Source organism: Phyllobates terribilis, unplaced genomic scaffold, assembly GCF_046119375.1.
Source record: "Phyllobates terribilis strain yellow unplaced genomic scaffold, ASM4611937v1 Scaffold_11__3_contigs__length_659146591, whole genome shotgun sequence".
NCBI lineage: Eukaryota > Metazoa > Chordata > Amphibia > Anura > Dendrobatidae > Phyllobates > Phyllobates terribilis.
This window is the reverse complement of record NW_027362771.1, coordinates 131,643,510-131,664,055: the sequence shown is the minus strand read 5'-3', so window position 1 is coordinate 131,664,055 and position 20,546 is coordinate 131,643,510. Positions and strand designations below refer to the sequence as shown.

At 43.1% G+C, this 20,546-nt stretch overlaps 1 protein-coding gene across 1 annotated transcript in view; it reads left to right on the top strand.

Annotated features, from left to right (window-relative positions):
- The first annotated feature begins 3,709 nt into the window (after positions 1-3,709).
- The window catches only part of LOC141167230 (uncharacterized), a 90,234-nt gene continuing 73,397 nt past the window's right edge, over positions 3,710-20,546 (top strand). Inside the window, exon 1 of the mRNA XM_073654674.1 lies at positions 3,710-3,923. Coding sequence (XP_073510775.1) covers positions 3,881-3,923 — 43 coding nt within the window. The 5' untranslated portion in view covers positions 3,710-3,880. The remainder of the gene's footprint in view (positions 3,924-20,546) is intronic.

Genomic DNA, 20,546 nt, shown 5'->3' with positions numbered 1-20,546 from the left:
GGTAAAAAAGCAACCTCAAAAAAGCAGGTTTTGATGAGTTTTTGCAACGTTCTTTTACTGCCTTTTTGTCAGGGTACCTTTTGGCACCAAAAACACAGCAAAACCTAATACCTGCGTTTTTTGTGATGAGCCCAGAGGGTATGGGAGGTGGACGACTCTGTACCCGGGCCTTCTGCCTGACCTTGGGGATGTCGCGGTGGTCGGCTCCCGGGCCCGTACTCTGGGCCTCTCTTTTAAAAGGGTGTATAATTCTATATATATGAGTTCGTGACGCCACCTGTGGTATCTGGTGAGAATCACCAGCGCTGCAGCAGTCCTCTGAGGCCGGTGATAAGGCAGCTTGATGGTATAGCTCCCCACAGGTGGAGCTAGGCCTCAGGGCAGCGTATGGAGAGGGGGGATGCAGGACAGAAGAGACCCAGCAGGGACTACGGAAAGACAGGCAACCACACACAGTTCTCTTCAGTACCTTTTACTGATGGAAATTCAGGCACATCCCGGAGCACTGTAGGGTGAAGGGTGCATTTCAGGATTCTCCCCAGGGAGCGGGTATAGGGCCTCCTGTTTCTTGCCTCTGCGTAATAGTTCCTGACCTGCCTGAAGCTAGGTCTAACTTTGTCTCCGTCCTGCACCAGCTGACTTTGTGGTAGGGCCTTCTCTTGGAGTGCGCGCTCCCAGCTTACGGGGTGTATGGGTCTCCTGGCTCTATTACATATCAGCTCTCTGGTGGTCCTGGGACCTGTAGTTCTCCAGGGATTCCGGTTATGTCCTACTGGGTCATAGAGATCCCGGTAAGCTCGGAACCGGTGTCCGGTATATATTTCGGGGTGAGCTGGTTAAGCTCCTCTGCCCCCCCACTGCTACTCACTTTCCACTCGCCTTCGGCCACGCTTGGGCCCTCACTAGGCTACTCACACTCACGGCAGCTTGCCGCGCTTCTCCGCTCTTATGGCGTCGGCACGCCTTGGGTTCTAACCGGAGCTCCTTGAGTCTGGACTGGGCTTCAGGACCGCTGGAGGCCTAACTTGCCTCACACAGCAACCCGCATGCTTCTCCGCACACACAGCTCTTCACTCTCTGTGCACTCCAGACTGACTCTGCCTAGCTCCACCTTCCCTATTTATATCCCTAACGGGCTCCCTCTGCTGGTCTGAGGTGGAAGGTGGAGATGTGTGAATGTTTATGGGAGCCTCTTGTGGAGGAATCCATTCATGTACCCTTCTAGGATCTGTGGTACCAAGTGCAGCTGGCCGCCACATTTGCACTACCCATTGCTTTATATGGGTGAAAAATGCTGCAAAGACGCTGAAAGCAGTGACATGCTGCATTTTTCAAAAACACAGCTCTTTGACAAAACGGAAAAAAACACAATGTGTGTGTGAGATTTCTGAAATCTCATAGATTTTGCTGGTACTGTAAAACGCAGCTGAAAATTTGCATAAAAAACGCTGCAAAAACGCAACTTGTGAACATAACCTAAGGATTGAAGAATGGTTGTTTCCATGCATTTTACACACACACACACACACACACACTATATGTATGGCCCATTAGTAATGGCAGTGCACTTGTAGTGTAAAAAGTGAAGTGTGATTATGCTCCATATACCTGCTGCATGAGTTAAAGGCAACCTCACAGCTGATATATGCTGGGCTAGCCACAGGCAGTATGCTTCAGCTGCTGGTGCACGAGTGCATCATTTTTTTTTTGGGAGGAGATACTGCAGCGTTTAGCAGAAAAACAGACATTTAGATGAAATAGACTAATCACATTATGATTGCCATATCTGCTAAATTTGCACAATGTGCATTAGTTCCCGGAGAGCACAATTTCATGTGTTTGGACAATAGTACTGACCCAAATCATTATATAGCAAACGCCACAAAATATTTTTGGATTCTTAGAAAAAAAAAGTTACATTATATAATGCAAAAGGAACGACCAAGGGGACATTTACCAAACTTCGCAAGCTTGGCTGTCGAATAGGTGACCCAACTGCTCATTGGGTGCAACTGTTAGATATTTGCAGCCATGCATGCTCAGTTGCTAGCCGGTCGTAGTAGTCCTTGACTCAGGTATCCCGCTGTTGGGAATGTTGCTCCACAGGTCCAATTAAGCGCTCGGTGTCCTCACGTGGGGCCATTGTAAACAGATCCCAAACAGGACACTCAAAACAAACATGGTTTGCACGGGTATGTAAGCAATCCCGTCAGTTATAATGAGTACATGTGTGATCCGTGAAAAATGGATTACCCATGAACTGGAAACACGGACGTATGAAGAAGGCCTGTATGTGTGTGATATAATGGCAGCGCCAAAAGACACCTGAGTAAAAGAAAAAAAAAACAATTTCATTTAAACCTAAGTAGTTGTCTGGACCACACGCTGGACAACATATACTTTTTAGAGATGTGCTCTATATATTTTACTGCATCTATTTAAGGTTTCGTTTTTATTATCTCTTTCTGCTACATTCAAAGATTTTAGGGTGCCTAAAATTATTAGATCAGTGTTTCCCAAACTCCGTCCTCATGGCCCCCCACACGTCATGTTTTCAGGATGTCCTTAGTATTTCACAGGTGATGGAATCATTATTAAGGCATCAGAAATAGTTCTCTCACCTGTGCAATACTAAGGAAAGCCTGATAACATGATGTGTTGGGGGTCGCGAGGAATGGAATTTGGGAAACACTATATTAGATTATATAACCAGATTCCATTGATGGAGCAGGTGCTACAATAATGGTACTTCTAATTTTATTTTCTCTACATTTATGTTCCTAACTGTATCGACTTACTCCAAAATGGACCAATGTAAATTTGTGTTACATTCCCACAATGTCATAGAAGAACCTATTTCTTGGGACAGAGTAGAGAAGGATATGTGGGAGTGGTGGCTATGTGAATATGTTTAAGGCCTCTTGCAGACAACTGTAAAAATCAGACGAGTGCTATCCCTCATTTTGATAGATAGCACTCATCCTCATATTATTCAATGAGGCTGCACACATATCCAACTTTTGAACATGAATGAGCCAAAGGAAAAAAAAATTGCAGCATGCACAATTTGCCTCCACTAGGGACTTACTTGGCCATTCAAGTTCGTTTAAAAAATCATGGCATCCGAGTGCAGTCCAATTTTCACAGAATGAAAGAAGATGGAGAAACTTCTTTTTTTTTTATTAAATGCTGATCAGAGTCTGGTCAAACGTAATCTGATGAGAGAAAACCCATCGTGTGACCCTAGCCTTAGTGTGGCTTCGATCACTTTGAATCATATGGCGATTTGGGATCTTGTATTGTTTACCTGTCAGCTGGTTACAAATAGAAATAAATTGATAATGTATAACATTAAATATAGCTTTCGCTAGTCTGTGGTTGAGAACTGACCTTTAAGAACCTCACCGATCCGGAGCATGAAAGGTCCTTGACGCTACTCTAGTGATGTCTCATGCTAATTTATCCCTGCAATGAAGAGTAGGAAATACTGGAAGGAGAGCGCAGCCCTACGTCAGCTAGCGAAACCTCATCACTTCATTGACCTGCCAAGAACAGTTCCTTCCGGCCTTCTGTAACCGGCACTGAACGATATCAAGTTTGTGGCAATTGTTGGAGTCATAGTCACTATGTCCACAGCAACAAATGTAATCACAATTTGATTGTCAGCCAGGGATATATAAAACAATTGTATAAGAAAACTTACAGCCATAGCAACACATTGCACACAAATAACACGGCAGCAAAACACCGATTGTGCATCTAGAAGGCAGGAGAAATCCTGCTATTTATGGCTAATACTTCCAGATTTTACAACTTTTAGTTGTGGATTCCCCACTGGGTGGAGACATGGAGCTGCACAGAACTCCGCGCCATACAGGCAATGACAGTGGAAGGGAAGAGACGATTTTCTAGAGTATTATCAGGTAAATGGTAACCAAGCAAATTGTGAACTCCACTTTCTTACTTTGGCATGCAATTATGAACATAAGCTTTGATTATAGATCGCCTTGTCTTTTTGGTAAGACGTAGTTCCTTCACATGTCCGTGTTTCCAGAAAGTGTCGTATCTGTTTTTCTCAGCGATCCCACACGTACCCATTATAACTTATGCTGCGATGCACATTTGTACATGGACCATATGTTCATACAGAACACACAGAGACATGTCCGATTTTTTCCGGCAGCACAGATGACCAGGGCCAATACAAGTCTATGGGTCCATGAAAAACAGGTCCTGCACACGGATGGCATCAGTGTATAATCCATGTGCTGTACGTGTTTAACAAAGTGTAGGAGAAGTATAGTAATTTAATTCATTCTTTATCCTTACTGGAAAAACACTGATGGTAAACACACGGATGTAAAACACTAATGGCACCAGTATCGTTTTTTGACATACATGTTTAACATGGACGTGTGAAGGAAGCCTTATTAATAAAAATTCAACAGGCTCAATAACCCCCACAAAGACCCGGCTGTTTTGGGTCTTGAGGGTACAGCAATTTTTAATTTTTTGTAGGGTCACATTCTGGAAACCCTACGTTTTTTATTTTTCCTTCAGTATAGTCAAATGAGGGATATTTTTTTCTTTGTGAGACCAGTATTCAATGGCACTATTTTGGGGTGGGGGGAAGGGAGCACAAATGTTTTTGGGTTGTTTGGATGGGGGGGGGTTAACCCATTAGTTACAGCCAATGACTTTAATATCCAATCCCCATTAGGTGGTAATAACTTTGGAATGCTTCAACATGTGACTGAGATTTTTTTGTTCTTTCTTTCTTCTTGACACATTGTCATTAAGCGAGAGAATCGGGCCGATTATGCTAATGACACTCGGCTCAAACTCTGTGATCTGATTCTCTCAGATGAGAGAATCGTGTCACAGGTGCGGAGAAGACGGAGTACTTAATTTCTCCATCTTCCATCATCTTACATCACACAAACTAGTTAATAAATATTTCCCATGTGTCTACTTTGTCAGTGTCTGGAAAAGATTATGGATAGGGATGATCGGACCCGTGGGAGTTCGAGTTCGACCGGTTCGGGTGCCAGGACTGTACACGAACTTGAACCTGAACTCGAACCCCATAGAAATTAATGGGGACTCGAAACAGACTTCCAGGGGAAATCCGTGTTCATCGGACACTAGGTGTCCAGTGCGAGTCCCGAACGTTACAGTTCGGGTTCACTCTTCTCTAATTACAGACGCCATGTTGAATTTCCAGAATGCCGACACCCACACAAGTGACACTATTTTGGAAACTAAACCCCTCAAGAAATTCATCTAGGGGTGTAATGAGCATTTTAAAGTCATGGGTGATTCACAGAATTTTGTAAGATTGGGCCGTAAAGAAGAAAAATTATGTTTTTAGGGTTTTTTGTTTGTTTTTCCCATAAAGATGTTACTTTAGCCGCACATTTTTAGTTCTCACAAAGGATAATGGTAGGAAATGGACAAGACACTTTATTATGCAATGTGTACTGAATACAGCAATACACCATGGTTGTAGTACAATGCAGGCTCTGTAGGGAAGGAGCACCATTTGGCTTTTGGTATGCAGATTTTGTTTGAAATGTTTGGGTACAGTTTACAGAGCCCTTGTTGAGCCAGAACCGCAAAATCCCCCCACAAGTGACCCTATATTGGAAACTACACCACTCAAGGAATTAATCTTGGAGTGTAGTGAATATTTTGAACCCACAGATGCCTCTCAGAGTTTTATACCATTGGGAGGTGAAAATGAAAAATTTGCAGCTAATGTAACATTTTAGTGATAATTTTTTTATTATTATTATTATTATTATTATTATTGTCATGATGGCCCAATGTTATAAAACTCTAAGAGATACCTATGCACCATTTGACATCACATGTTTAATAGAATAGCTTGCGTGTGTCACTTACTGAGCCCCTAAGGTGCCAGAATAGCAAAAAAAACCCACATTTTGAAAACTAGATCACTCTATGAATTCATCGACGGGTTCAGTAAAAACTGCTGAATGCATTTTACTACGCTTCTGGAGACACACAGCCTAATTAAGTGGGCTCTCCCTGCTACAGTAATGCCATACATGCAGATGGTTATTGCGGGGATCAGAAGGTAGGGAGCCATTTGTATTTTAGAGCGCAGATTCCGTTGGATTTTTTTGGTGTGGGGCCTTGTTTTTCCAGAGCCTTTGTACTACCAGTAACATGGAGATCCACTTTTTTCATTGACAGATGATGGACCTAATTGAAGTTTGAAGTTTATTGGTACCATTCCTAATATAAAAAATAGATTGCCCGACAGGACCATTCACTATAATGAGCTAGATGGTGACCTTTTGGACCATGTCTGTCCTCTGTTCTGGAAGTGCCCCATCTTTTGTATGCCAAAATGACAGACACCGCCAGAACAGAGGCCAGAGTCCAAAGTAACTCCATAGGCCTTATTATTTAAGTGAGTAGTTCCAGAAGAGGAACTAAATTGTCTAAATCATGTATTTTGAAGATTTAGAATGTAACCCCAAAGTAAGTATTCAGAGTAGAGAACAAGATAAATGTAATCCAAGGCCTTAAGGTACAGTCCTACCACCGTATAAATCAGACCGAGATCTGAACGCAGTGCTCGGACTGGCTGGCTGCTCTCCTGACCAGAAATTGACAGCTGCATAGAAATACATGAAGCTGTCACGCTTGGGTTGGGAGAGCCACCAACCAGTTCGTGCACTATGTTCCGATCTTGATCTGATTTATACAGCCGTCTGACTATGCCCTTACACTGATATTTGGGAGGCAGAATGAGCAAATAAACAGCAGTTCAACAATTACTTTTATTTATTTTCTTAAACATCATTCACCATGTGGAGACAACTCTATTCTTCAGCTCAGTACAATTACAGCAAAAACAAGATTTTTATCTTTTTCATTTTTTTTCTTTTTATTTTTTGTTTTGCTACTTTTGCACATCAAAAAAAATGTTCATCTCTTTCTGAGAGTTCAAACTTTTTTTTTGCCAACAGAACTGTATGACGGCTTGTTTTTCTGTTTGATTTGATGATTTATTTATCCACCAACAGAGCAATGATAACTTTTATTTTTTACCTACGAGTTTTTAATTGCTTTTTATTACATTTTTTTGCACGTCAGTATGATGACACAGCTACATTTTTGCATTTTTATTCTCTTTTAAAGTGTTCACCATATGGGATAAATAATGTGACCTTTTCATAGTTGGGGTCGTTTTTGAATGTGGCGATACCAATTATGTGGACAACGTTGAGGATTAACACTCCTTAATGACTGCCATTAAAAGCATTTTGGGGTCATTAAAGGGTTAAATTTTGCGCTCTCCACTTTAGAAAATAGCAAAAAGGCAATGGAACTTAGCAGCCAAAGGTACAAGAGAAATACACACCAGGACGCGGCCGGCCCCCCCCCCCTGTAGGAAGGAGATGACACAGGTGCGGAATGCCGTGAGCAATCACTCTCAACCACTCACACTGGAGGAGTGACTGCCCCGCAATATAACCGCACCAGATGAAACCTGCAAATAGGGTGCCATTCACACTCGCAGCAACCGTGCCTGGCCGGCATCCTATTAAACGCCCTTCCTAGTCGATTAGGCGGGATGCCCGGCACCCTCTTCGTGCATCGCAGAGGTGCAATGCCCTCATTCACAGGGTCACCCTAAGTGGGCCTGGCCACGCCCTGGCAGATAAAAAAGTGCAAAAAAAATATATCATATGAGGTATTAGTTGATATTTTGGCCAAAATAAGTAAGCTCTTAACCCAAACGTCAAGGGTCCTCATGATTTTGCGAGTCCCTACTCTATCATTGGGAGGTGAAAATGAAAAGTTTGCAGCTAATGTAACATTTTAGTGATAATTTTTTTATTATTATTATTATTATTATTATTGTCATGATGGCCCAATGTTATAAAACTCTAAGAGATATCTATGCTGCACCATTTGACATCACATGTTTAATAGAATAGCTTGCGTGTGTCACTTACTGAGCCCCTAAGGTGCCAGAATAGCAAAAAAAAACACATTTTGAAAACTAGATCACTCTATGAATTCATCGACGGGTTCAGTAAAAACTGCTGAATGCATTTTACTACGCTTCTGGAGACACACAGCCTAATTAAGTGGGCTCTCCCTGCTACAGTAATGCCATACATGCAGATGGTTATTGCAGGGATCAGAAGGGAGGGAGCCATTTGTATTTTAGAGCGCAGATTCCGTTGGATTTTTTTGGAGTGGAGCCTTGTTTTTCCAGAGCCTTTGTACTACCAGTAACTTGGAGATCCACCTTTTTCACTGATAGATGATGGACCTAATTGAAGTTTGAAGTTTATTGGTACCATTCCTAATATAAAAAATAGATTGCCCGACAGAACCTTTCACTATAATGAGCTAGATGGTGACCTTTTGGAACATGTCTGTCCTCTGTTCTGGAAGTGCCCCATCTTTTGTATGCCAAAATGACAGACACCGCCAGAACAGAGGCCAGAGTCCAAAGTAACTCCATCGGCCTTATTATTTAAGTGAGTAGTTCCAGAAGTGGTTTTGTCTAAATCATGTATTTTGAAGATTTAGAATGTAACCCCAAAGTAAGTATTCAGAGTAGAGAACAAGATAAATTTAATCCAAGGCCTTAGGGTGCAGTCATACGGCCCTATAAATCAGACCGAGATCTGAACGCAGTGCTCGGACTGGCTGGCTGCTCTCCTGACCAGAAATTGACAGCTGCATAGAAATACATGAAGCTGTCACGCTTGGATTGGGAGAGCCGCCAACCAGTTCGTGCACTATGTTCCGATCTTGATCTGATTTATACAGCCGTCTGACTATGCCCTTACACTGATATTTGGGAGGCAGAATGAGCAAATAAACAGCAGTTCAACAATTACTTTTATTTATTTTCTTAAACATCATTCACCATGTGGAGACAACTCTATTCTTCAGCTCAGTTCAATTACAGCAAAAACAAGATTTTTATCTTTTTCATTTTTTTTCTTTTTATTTTTTGTTTTGCTACTTTTGCTACATCAAAAAAAAATATTCATCTCATTCTGAGAGTTCAAACTTTTTTTTTGCCAACAGAGTTGTATGACGGCTTGTTTTTCTGGATGATTTGATGATTTATTTATCCACCAACAGAGCAATGATAACTTTTATTTTTTACCTACGAGTTTTTAATTGCTTTTTATTACATTTTTTTGCATGTCAGTATGATGACACAGCTACATTTTTGCATTTTTATTCTCTTTTAAAGTGTTCACCATATGGGATAAATAATGTGACCTTTTGATAGTTGGGGTCGTTTTTGAATGTGGCGATACCAATTATGTGGACAACGTTGAGGATTAACACTCCTTAATGACGGCCATTAAAAGCATTTTGGGGTCATTAAAGGGTTAAACTTTGCGCTCTCCACTTTACAGCATAAATGTTACCTTACAGCATAAATGTTACGTCAGTATGATTATGGCAATACTAATTTTATGTAGTTATTTTGTTTTGTCAATTTTTTGCAGTATATACATTTGTAAAATATATTTCTAATAGTTATAACTTTCTTTTATTTTTTTATTTGAGTGAACTGTGTAATGGCCTGATTTTTGTAGGGAAAGCTGTTTTGATTCCACATTAGGGTTCTTACGACTTTTTGAACACTTTTTTTTAATCTAATATTTCTGATTGGTCCCAATTAACAAAAAACAGCAATTCTGCAACGGTTTTATTTTTATTTTTCTACATAGTGGCCACACTCAAACCAACAAAGAACCAAGTATGGTCAAAAAAATCCCCGATATCTTGACATGTCATGTAAAAATAAATCCTTTATTTAGAAAAATAGATTAAAATTGATATACAGGTAAGTGGCACACAATGGTGGGAAAAACATACACATGAAAAAGGACGGTGCGTCACATAATGGGATACCCAAACATTATTCAAATATATAATAATAAATACATAATACCCCACAAAATTCAAGTGATGTAATGATCTATTAGGCCCCGGCCCTATGCTATCACATAAACAGCGGAAATGTTAGCGCTCCCATAACAAAGGAGTAACGTGACCAAGTGCTGGGTGATGCTCAATCAGTCCAGTGTATCGCCCATAGCAGAGAAATAAACCAGAGTAAAGTTATACCATTGCTAGCGGTGAAATGGCGGGGTAATGAGGTACTGGGGTATCCAGAGTGGACGCACGTCCACCCCAACACGCGTTTCGGCACGACCTGCTTCAGGGGCGTTAACATAATATGAAAGTGAATTTAAATGAGGAGTCAGCCAATCACGGAGGCCCTCAGACTGGAAGTGACGTATGCCGCGTCATGTTTGCCAAGGCGACCCACGGCGTCGGAATCATGCAGTAGACAGCGTTACAGTCACGTGGGTCCATGTGACTGCATGCAGGTCCTTGCTAAGAGATGCCGAAGGCCGGGGGCGCGTCGGGACCATGGTGCGCATGCGTGCAGGTCACACAGTGGTCACGTGGTCACACTGCAGCAGAGGTGCAGCCAGCTTCTGTGCTTGATTTTAGCAGTCAATTTATGTTGACAAACTCCCTTTAACATGAAAGCATTCAGCAACTACCAGAGTGTTCAGTATAATAATGTTATCCTCCCAAACTATCAATGTGAGTTGTTTGTAGAAAAAGGTTAAAAGTAGTAACAATATAAAACTGCAGCTTTTGTGAATTGTTCCATGGGCACAGTTGTGTGACAGATCACAAGACCATTCTAACTAGGAGGAAATTGCCCCGTCAGGGATAAAAGATCCCAGTTCAGCCGATTGATGGGGTCTGAGTGGTCAGACATACAACTTGTTTTCATCGATCAAACCCCCTTTATCATGGGGGTAACTTATTGATTTGGTGGGTGTTCGTCGGCAGGGACCCCTACGGATATGTAGAATGGGGAACTTTTACAGTGCTGGCCAAAAGTATTGGCACCCCTGCTATTCTGTCAGATAATACTCAGTTTCTTCCTGAAAATGATTGCAATCACAAATTCTTTTTTATTATTCTCTTCATTTAATTTGTATTCAATGAAAAAACACAAAAAGAATTGTCCTAAAGCTAAATTGGATATAATTCCACACCAAACCTAAAAAAGGGTGTGGACAAAAGTATTGGCACCGTTTGAAAAATCATGTGATGCTTCTCTAATTCATGTAATTAACAGCACCTGTAACTTACCTGTGGCATCTAACAGGTGTTGGAAATAACTAAATCACACTTGCAGCCAGTTAACATGGCTTAAAGTTGACTCAACCTCTGTCCTGTGTCCTTGTGTGTACCACATTGAACATGGAGAAAAGAAAGAAGACCAAAGAACTGTTTGAGGACTTGAGAAACCAAATTGTGAGGAAGCATGAGCAATCTCAAGGCTACAAGTTCTTCTCCAAAGACCTGAATGTTCCTGTGTCTTCCGTGCGCAGTGTCATCAAGAAGTTTAAAGCCCATGGCACTGTGGCTAACCTCCCTAGATGTGGACAGAAAAGAAAAATTGACGAGAGATTTCAACGCAAGATTGTGCGGATGGTGGATAAAGAACCTCGACTAACATCCAATCAAGTTCAAGTTGCCCTGCAGTCCGAAGGTACAACAGTGTCAACCCGTACTATCCGTCGGCGTCTGAATGAAAAGGGACTGTATGGTAGGATACCCAGGAAGACCCTACTTCTTACCCCGAGACATAGAAAAGCCAGGCTGGAGTTTGCCAAAACTTACCTGAGAAAGCCTAAAATGTTTTGGAAGAATGTTCTCTGGTCAGATGAGACAAAAGTAGAGCTTTTTGGCAAAAAGCATCAACATAGAGTGTACAGGGAAAAAAAAGAGGCATTCAAAGAAAAGAACACGGTCCCTACAGTCAAACATGGCGGAGGTTCCCTGATGTTTTGGGGTTGCTTTGCTGCCTCTGGCACTGGACTGCTTGACCGTGTGCATGGCATTATGAAGTCTGAAGACTACCAACAAATTTTGCAGCATAATGTAGGGCCCAGTGTGAGAAAACTGGGTCTCCCTCAGAGGTCATGGGTCTTCCAGCAGGACAATGACCCAAAACACACTTCCAAAAGCACTATAAAATGGTTTGAGAGAAAGCACTGGAGATTTCTAAGGTGGCCAGCAATGAGTTCAGACCTGAATCCCATAGAACAGCTGTGGAGAGATCTCAAAATGGCAGTTTGGAGAAGGCACCCTTCAAATATCAGGGACCTGGAGCAGTTTGCCAAAGAAGAATGGTCTACAATTCCAGTAGAGCATTGTAAGAAACTCATTGATGGTTACTGGAAGCGGTTGTTCGCAGTTATTTTGCCTAAAGGTTGTGCAACCAAGTATTAGGCTGAGGGTGCCAATACTTTTGTCTGGCCCATTTCTGGAGTTTTGTGTGAAATGATCAATGATTTGATTTTTGCTTCATTCTCTTTTGTGTTTTTTCCTTGCGAGCAAATTAAATGAAGATAATAATACCAAAGAATTTGTGATTGCAATCATTTTCAGGAAGAAACTGAGTATTATCTGACAGAATTGCAGGGGTGCCAATACTTTTGGCCAGCACTGTATCTCCATCAAAAGGTAGCAGCAGTGCACATGCTCAACTGCATCTCCTTTTTTCCTGCGCTCAGCTTTTTCCGACAGTCCCATAAAGAATGATTGAAGCGGCAGTCGGACATACATACTGCTGCTTTATTGTAATCACTTTAACCAGGCACTTGGTACTCCCCTGGAAAACAGTTCAGCGTACTCTCTCAGCTGTTTGTTTTCTATCTATCTCCACCTTCCTCTTTCTTGGTTAACAGCTCTGGCCTTAGAAGGATGGAGATAGAAAACAAGTAAATGTACTGAACTTAGTGAGAGGTTCTTCAAGCACCTCTGATTGCTTTGAGCAGTTCTTTGTCATCAAATATCAAATTCCATAAGAAACCTTAAAATAATTTTAATTTTTTTTTTAATTTGACAATCTCTTTGGATTGACAGACTCCCTTTAACGAAACAACTTTTTGAAGCATAGTCCTTCCTAGCCACACAACAAAATGAATCTAGTCTTAAGATCTACAGATCCTATGCAAACCTATGTGTTTCCATGGTTACATATGACTGATAAACCCTCAAGAGTCATGTCCTGCAGTTATTTGTTACTAAACCCATCTGTCCCATTAATAATACACAGTAGAAGAAAAACTGCATGATCTGCCTGTACACATTTGTTTGTAATCGTGGATACTCCCTGGAACTGAATTTAAGGCTGCACCCCTGATAGTTTAAGCCCATGTACAGTGTATATATGCAGTATAATGTAGTTAATTCTATTGGTTCCAAACTTTTAAACTGTTTGCTTGAATTGTTGTTAGTTTTTTGTGCACCTGGATTAAACTGTTTGCAATCAATGAAAAAGCAATGTCTACACAAACAAGAATAAATGGACTTACAGCCTGGCTGAATGTTCGCCTATTTGAAGTTAATGGCCAAGTCAATAATGTCTTACATGACTTGTTTCAAGGCAAAAACATGAAGCTTCTTCTTGAAAGTAAGTTTTATTTTCTGGATTAGTTGAATGTTTTATTTAAAAATAACATTTAGTTTGCTTGAACCAGAATAAGGGCCACACTCAGCATGAGTGATCGTAACAGTTCTGTTGTACTTATCAGCTCCATATATTACATGGTTAAATATACTATTTGATTGAATAAAACTTCCCTAGTGATAACAGCTGGCCAGCCGAGGATTCCAAAGCTGATCATGGGGTGTGCAGTTTTTAGAGCAGGGCTGCACAACATTTTTTGGTACAAGGGCCACATTGACATACTGAACCAATCCCAAAGGCAGCAAAATTTTTTGCAAGGGGTAATTACATGAATCACCAGAACCACCATAAGTACAATAATATACCATCAGAATTAAGTTTTGAGTATTTGAGAAGGATTTGGAGAGTTTCTGCTCCCAAAAAATCAGTGTAAATGTAACGGTAGCCAGGCTTTTAGCCGCAGGCGAATGCTATGTGTCCAACACCCTAGCACGTTACAGACAATTGTGGGCCCTGGCTGGGTTTTAGTGTTGTGAGGGTCTTGGCTGGCCAGGACCACGAGTTCCACAGATTAGTAAAGGAGACTTCTGTTCAAACATGGGAACTTTACTGAACTTGATGAGGGTTATGTACAAGGGATAGCGAGTACACAGTCTTAAACACTTTTCATTCACAGCAGGAAGCCTTTTCACTGACATCGTTTCCTTCCAGTGTAATCTACTCCAGGGCCGATATAGCACACTGTTTCGCCCTTCTTCATCACAGCCTAGCTTGTCGCCACAGTACTATTCAGCAGCTCTGCGTCCTATTGTAGTGAGCTGGCAGGCTCTGGCTGTTCTGTGATAATTGAGATAGAGCCTGTGACAGAAATGATTATGCAGGATGGTGTTGCCACCTTGTGGCCAGAGGTTGCACCTGCGCAGGGTGTGATGACAGAGAAAAAGACTGAGTCTCCTGTGTCCCGCCCTGGAGAGTCACGTGACCAGAGTGAGAAGCAGGAAAAAGCGCGCGGAGAGACAGAGAGTCTGTGAAAAGAACCAGGACGGTGTGCAGGTCCTCGTGTGTGCCTTAGAGGATACTCTCAACATGGCTGCTGTTATCTGACATCTTTTCCTCAGAGCTTTCCCCAGCTTCCGCACTGCTGAAGGATTCAGCTGTTACACTCCCCGCTACTGGAGTGTGGACTACACAAGGGAATCCACAAGAGCTGCTATCCGGATCAGAGAGACTGTAAGCGGGACCTCTGGCGAGAGGCCGAAGTATTCCTTCCTTTCAGCAAAATTTGTTGTTCCTGTTTTTTTTTCTTCGGCTGGGACGCCTTCCTGCAAAGACAGACAGGCCTGCGACGGGGGACACATCCTTCTGGAGTAAAGGACTGGTAACGTGTGAGTAGGGACAGTGAGGGTCAGCTTATAAGTACACGTTATTGCTGTTAACATTTACGGTTGTCATTTATTGTGTTCTGCTATGTTAAAAATGTATACAACTAAAGATACGGTTATCAAGATAGAGTCTGTGTGTGGGGATCTTGCTGGGCCAGATCATGGATATCAACGCTCGGCCTTGCCCGCGGTCACTTCATCATCGCTATGGACACCCTGGATCTACCACTCGGGACCCTCACTAGTCGTACAGTCTCAGTCTTCTTTAGGTCCGCACCTTTGGCGTTTATCAAGCTCAGGGTTTGTTGTGACACGTCGTCCTATCCAAGGTCCCCTTTTAGGTGGAAGGCCACTCTGTCTCTTCTGTCAGTTCCTGGTCATGGGACCTCATTGTCCCTTCGTGTCCTTTGCTGTAATTCACCCAAATGGCAGCGCTACACACTTATCACTTCTTCAGACTCTAACTCCTATCTGACTAACTTCAGGAAGCAGGTCACTTGCCCTAGCACTAAGCCCTCCCCCTGTGGGCTGATCTCAACATTAACTCTCTCCCTGACCCTGCAGTCTGTTGCTGGGGAAACGTACCATTTCACCTACATTCTATGCAGACACTACCTTATGTCCTAAGTCCTAACCTATGTCTTTCATGCATCACATCACTATACACTATAATACTTTACATTATCACATTACGTAGGCAAACATCTTGCACTTCACATGACACAAGTTGTACACAAGGCACAGGATATTATTCAGATTACACATCACATTTTACACAGCACTGATGTCTTCAAGGGGGAGCAGGTCAGTATGTCCATCTCCTTACATTTCTCTCCTTTTTAGTGATTGTTGTCCTCGACCATCCAGAACACCTGGAAGACACCAATGTACTATACCACACATATCATAACATTTTAACCAACATAACGTCTTCGTCCTTTTCTTCTCTGGGACAAACAAAACCAGTATGACGCCTTCTCCCTGATTTCTTCTGAAGTGATACAGTACCGATCCTACTCGTTTAGTACCCTGAATCTACAACTGTCCAAGTCTCTTTAACCCGGCAACATTTCTTCAGGTTAACATTGGCCCTGGTTTTGCAAGGACCCATGAGCCAACAACAGGGCCCCATCAATTCATTCATTTGCCTTCAGGTTGTCCACTTGCCTCTAGGAGTCCATATGACTCTGGTCTCTCCAGTTTGAGGATACTGACACCACGTGTCTTAAGTTTCTTTTAATCCCAGACCAATTGGCAAACATAGCAACAGCTCCAGTAGTACTGGAACACAGTCCATAGGGACAGACAAGGTTTTCTGGCCCTTTAAGAGTTCACAGTCCCGCAATCCAGCAGGGGGGTATGCAGCGTACATAAAACAAACTTGGAGGGGAGGAAAGACACAAAACTTTTGACCGTGCTGGCCAACACCTGGGAGTTCCTGGCACACTTAGGGCCTCCTGCCCTCTCAAACGCAGAACAGTTCTTCTAGTGGCTCTCTTTCCATGCAACAGGCAAAACTGAGCTTACAGGGCCTCCTTTTCACTCACTGCTGCAATTTTGGATGCTGCAGCTGCCTTCATGCTTAGGTCCCCTGGCTGCACTTCACCCTCAGGCTGCAGGCCTGTAACTCTCCTGACCCCGGCATGACTTGGGACAGGAACTGGTTTCTCTCGGGAGGACGCCTTCTCACTCAGCACCAGCGTCCCACTGGATAGGAAAGCGATCACTCCCCCCATGAAGTCATCCTTCTTCCCCTGTCTCATGAGGGCCATCAACCTCCACAGCTGACCCTGGCATCTTTCCCCATCGGAACTAACCAACTGGGCCTGGACCACCCTCACAATCAACTTCGTCTGTGTGGCAAGAGGTATGCACCCGGGTTGGAGCTTACCTCCGGCATCTGGGACTGTGGGGTCTCCAGGCGCTTGGCCTCATCGCAGGTCACAAACCAGGGCGCCGTCCATGTCTCTTGCTTGGCCTCGGTCCTTTTCACCTAGCCCACCTGGTCTCACCTTTTTGTTCGCCATCTCCAGTAGCTGGGGTACTTGTCATCGGTCAGCATTCTCCTCCACTGACTCACACTGGGGCAACGTCAGTTGCCACTCTGACATTACTTCACGCTGCTGTCCTCCCGATGGCTTACATCTCTCGAATGGAGTCGTCTCTTCCGGCTCCTGAGGCCCATCATTTCTCCGCCTTTCACTGGGTGGAGTCTACCCAGTCTCACCATCCCTTTTCCTCGAATGTTCTTAACTATTTCCACTGGCCACACCTTCCTAGGCAGGTGTATCTTTTCCTTCCACCTCACTCTGCGACGACGGACACTCCCCGCTATGGGCTGGCGCTCTCGGTTCCGGTACTCCCTTCTGTAGGCATACCTCTTAAAGGGCTGGGCACCACTTCGTGCTCTTTTACTTCCGGGTCCATTTCGCTTCACTCACTGCCATCTTGCAGTCCTTGCTCGGCGCCATTTTAGACAGCATGACAGTCACCATCTTGATTGTACAGGTGCCTCTCACAAAATTAGAATATCATCAAAAAGTTAATTTATTTCAGTTCTTCAATACAAAAAGTGAAACTTATATATTAAATAGAGTCATTACGAACAGAGTGATCTATTTCAAGTGTTTATTTCTGTTAATGTTGATGATTATGGCTTACAGCCAATGAAAACACAAAAGTCATTATCTCAGTAAATTAGAATACTTTATAACACCAGCTTAAAAAAAAAATTTTAAATCCGAAATGTTGGCCTACTGAAATGTATGTTAAGTAAATGCACTCAACACTTGGTCGGGGCTCCTTTTGCATCTGTACTGTTCAGCGAGTTTCTCTACACCCGCTCAGCGGTTCTGCGTCCTATTGCTATGGACGCCCTGCATCTACCACTCGGGACCTTCACTAGTCCCACAGTCTCAGTCCTCTTTAGGTCCATACCTTTGAAGTTTATCAAGCTCAGGGTTTGTCTTGACCCGTCGTCCTATCCAAGGACCCCTCTAAGGTGGAAGGCCACTCTGTCTCTTCTGTCAGTTCCTCGTCGTGCTACCTCATTGTCCCTTCGTCTCCTTTGCTGTATTTCACCCAAATGGCAGCAATTCACACTTGTCACTTCTTCAGACTCTAACTCCTATCTGACTAACTTCAGGAAGCTGGTCCCTTGCCCTAGCACTAAGCCCTCCCCCTTTGGGCTGATCCCAACATTAACTCTCTCCCTGACCCTGAGGTCTGTTGCTGGGGAAACGTACCCTTTCACATACATTCTATGCAAACACTACCTTATGTCCTAAGTACTAACCTATGTCTTTCATACATCGCATCACTATACACTATAATACTTTACATTATCATATTACATAGGCAAACCTCTTACACTTCACATGACACAAAATGTACACAAGGCACAGGACATTATTCAAATTAAACATCACATTATACACAGCACTTATGTCTTCAAGGGGGAGCCGGTCAATATGTCCATCTCTTTACATAAACAAACACTAATTGAAACCGAGTTTTTGGAGCAGAAACTCGCCAAATCCTCCTCATAATTTAAAATCTATAAGTTTTGAGGATTTTAAAGTTTTAATACAGCCATAAAGCATGTTATGGACCGCTACATGTGTACACGTTCAGAACCATCATCAGCACATGAGTGCGGTGCCAGATCCACCATCAGTACATGAATGCAGTACCATAAACAATTTCAGTACATGAATGCTGTGCTAGAAAAACTGTCAGTGCATGAATGCAGCACCAGAAACACCATCAGTGCTTGAATGCACCACCAGAAACACTGTCAATACATGAATTCAGCGCCAAAACCACTGTCAGTACATGAATGCAGCATCATAATCAGCATCAGTACATGAATGCAGCACCAGAAACACCATCAGTACATGGTAAGAAGATACTGGGAGTTGTTGTTAGCAGCCATCATCAGACTGTGGACCATACAGGAACCACAGTTCTGATGGGATATAGTCAGTATCACAAATAAGCATTTACATCCAAGTACATTATAGGTGACATATTTTGTCTAATCCCTTTTTGTTTCCATATAGCACAGACGCCATGACGAGATTTGACCCTCTGCAAAATATCACCCCACACTGTACCTCTCAATAATATTCAGCACACTACCCCACTCCAAACTTTCCCCCAACACTGCCCCTTTCCATAATGTCCCCCACTTACTACCTCTCTCCAAAATATCACTCCAAATTGACCCTTTCCATATCTCCCCCATACTGCCTCTCTGCATAAAGTCCCCCACCCTTCACTGTCCCTTGCCATACTATGCCCCCTTTCACAATTCTCCTAATTGTCCCATAATGTCCCCCATTGCCCCATTATGTGCCCTTGTAGTAACACAACCCTCCCTTCCCATGGCCCCCTTATCTAAAATAATAGCACATTTAATCCTCAGCTCCTCCATGCAGCTCTCACCAGTGCCCGCCATTTCTGCTCCTCCTGCCGGCACCAGCAGAAGTGTAATGAGGTCATAGCGTGCAACAAACCCTTGGGCAGTATATTGTGCAGGCCTGCTTTAGAGAATGAGTTGCCTTCTGTTTAATTGATGAGAGTTTGACCCCATCTGGTACACGTTTACAATAGCTCTTCCATTCAGGTGACTGTGCTTTAACTGCTGCTTAATATCTTGAATGGGACTGAATTTCACAACTAGGCTATGTGCAGCATGGTAGCTCAGTGGTTAGCACTGTAACCTTGCAGTGCCATGGTCCTGGGTTCAAATCCTTCCAAGGACACCATCTGCGAGGAGGTTGTATGTTCTTGTGTTAGCTTGGGTTTCCTTTCACACTCCAAAGACATACTGATAGGGAATAGATTGTGTGCCCAAGTGGAGACAGTGATGATGATGTCTGTAAAGCGCTGTGAAATATGATGGTTCTATATAAGTGAGTCTAATAAATAAATTATATGACATTGTTTAATAGACATTTCATAAAAAGCTCATGCATATATTTGCAGCTATTACATATAGTCTACCATGTTATAAAACCTAATGCGTGGTATACATGTTTTTACTGGATAACGCTGTATGGAGTAGTCTAGTCTACTACATTATTCCATCTCAATTAACCTTTTCAGTATACAGACACGTTAGCGTGTACAAATCTAGATGACCACATCCGAATCCTGCCCTATCTAGCTTCATTGAGCTCCCTGATGACAAGGCTTAAGCCCCCGTCTCACATAGCGATATCGCTAGCGATATCGCTGCTGAGTCACGGTTTTGGTGACTCACCAGCGACCTCACCAGCGATGTCGCTGTGTGTGACACTTTGCAACGATCAGGCCCCTGCTGTGAGGTCGCTGATCGTTGCAAAGTGTCCTGGACCATTTTTTGGTCGTTGGCCTCCCGCTGGCCAGCACACATCGCTGTGTGTGACCAGCGGGACCAACGATCTGGCTGGTAACTATGGTAAACATCGGGTTACTAGGGGCACGCGCGCACTTAGTAACCCGCTGTTTACCATGGATACCACTCTGCTACGGTGCACGGAGGCTCCCGCACACCGTAGCAGAGTGGTATCCATGATAAACATCGGGTTACTAGGGGCACACGCGCACTTAGTAACCCGATGTTTACCATAGTTACCAGCCTGCTCCTGCTTGCA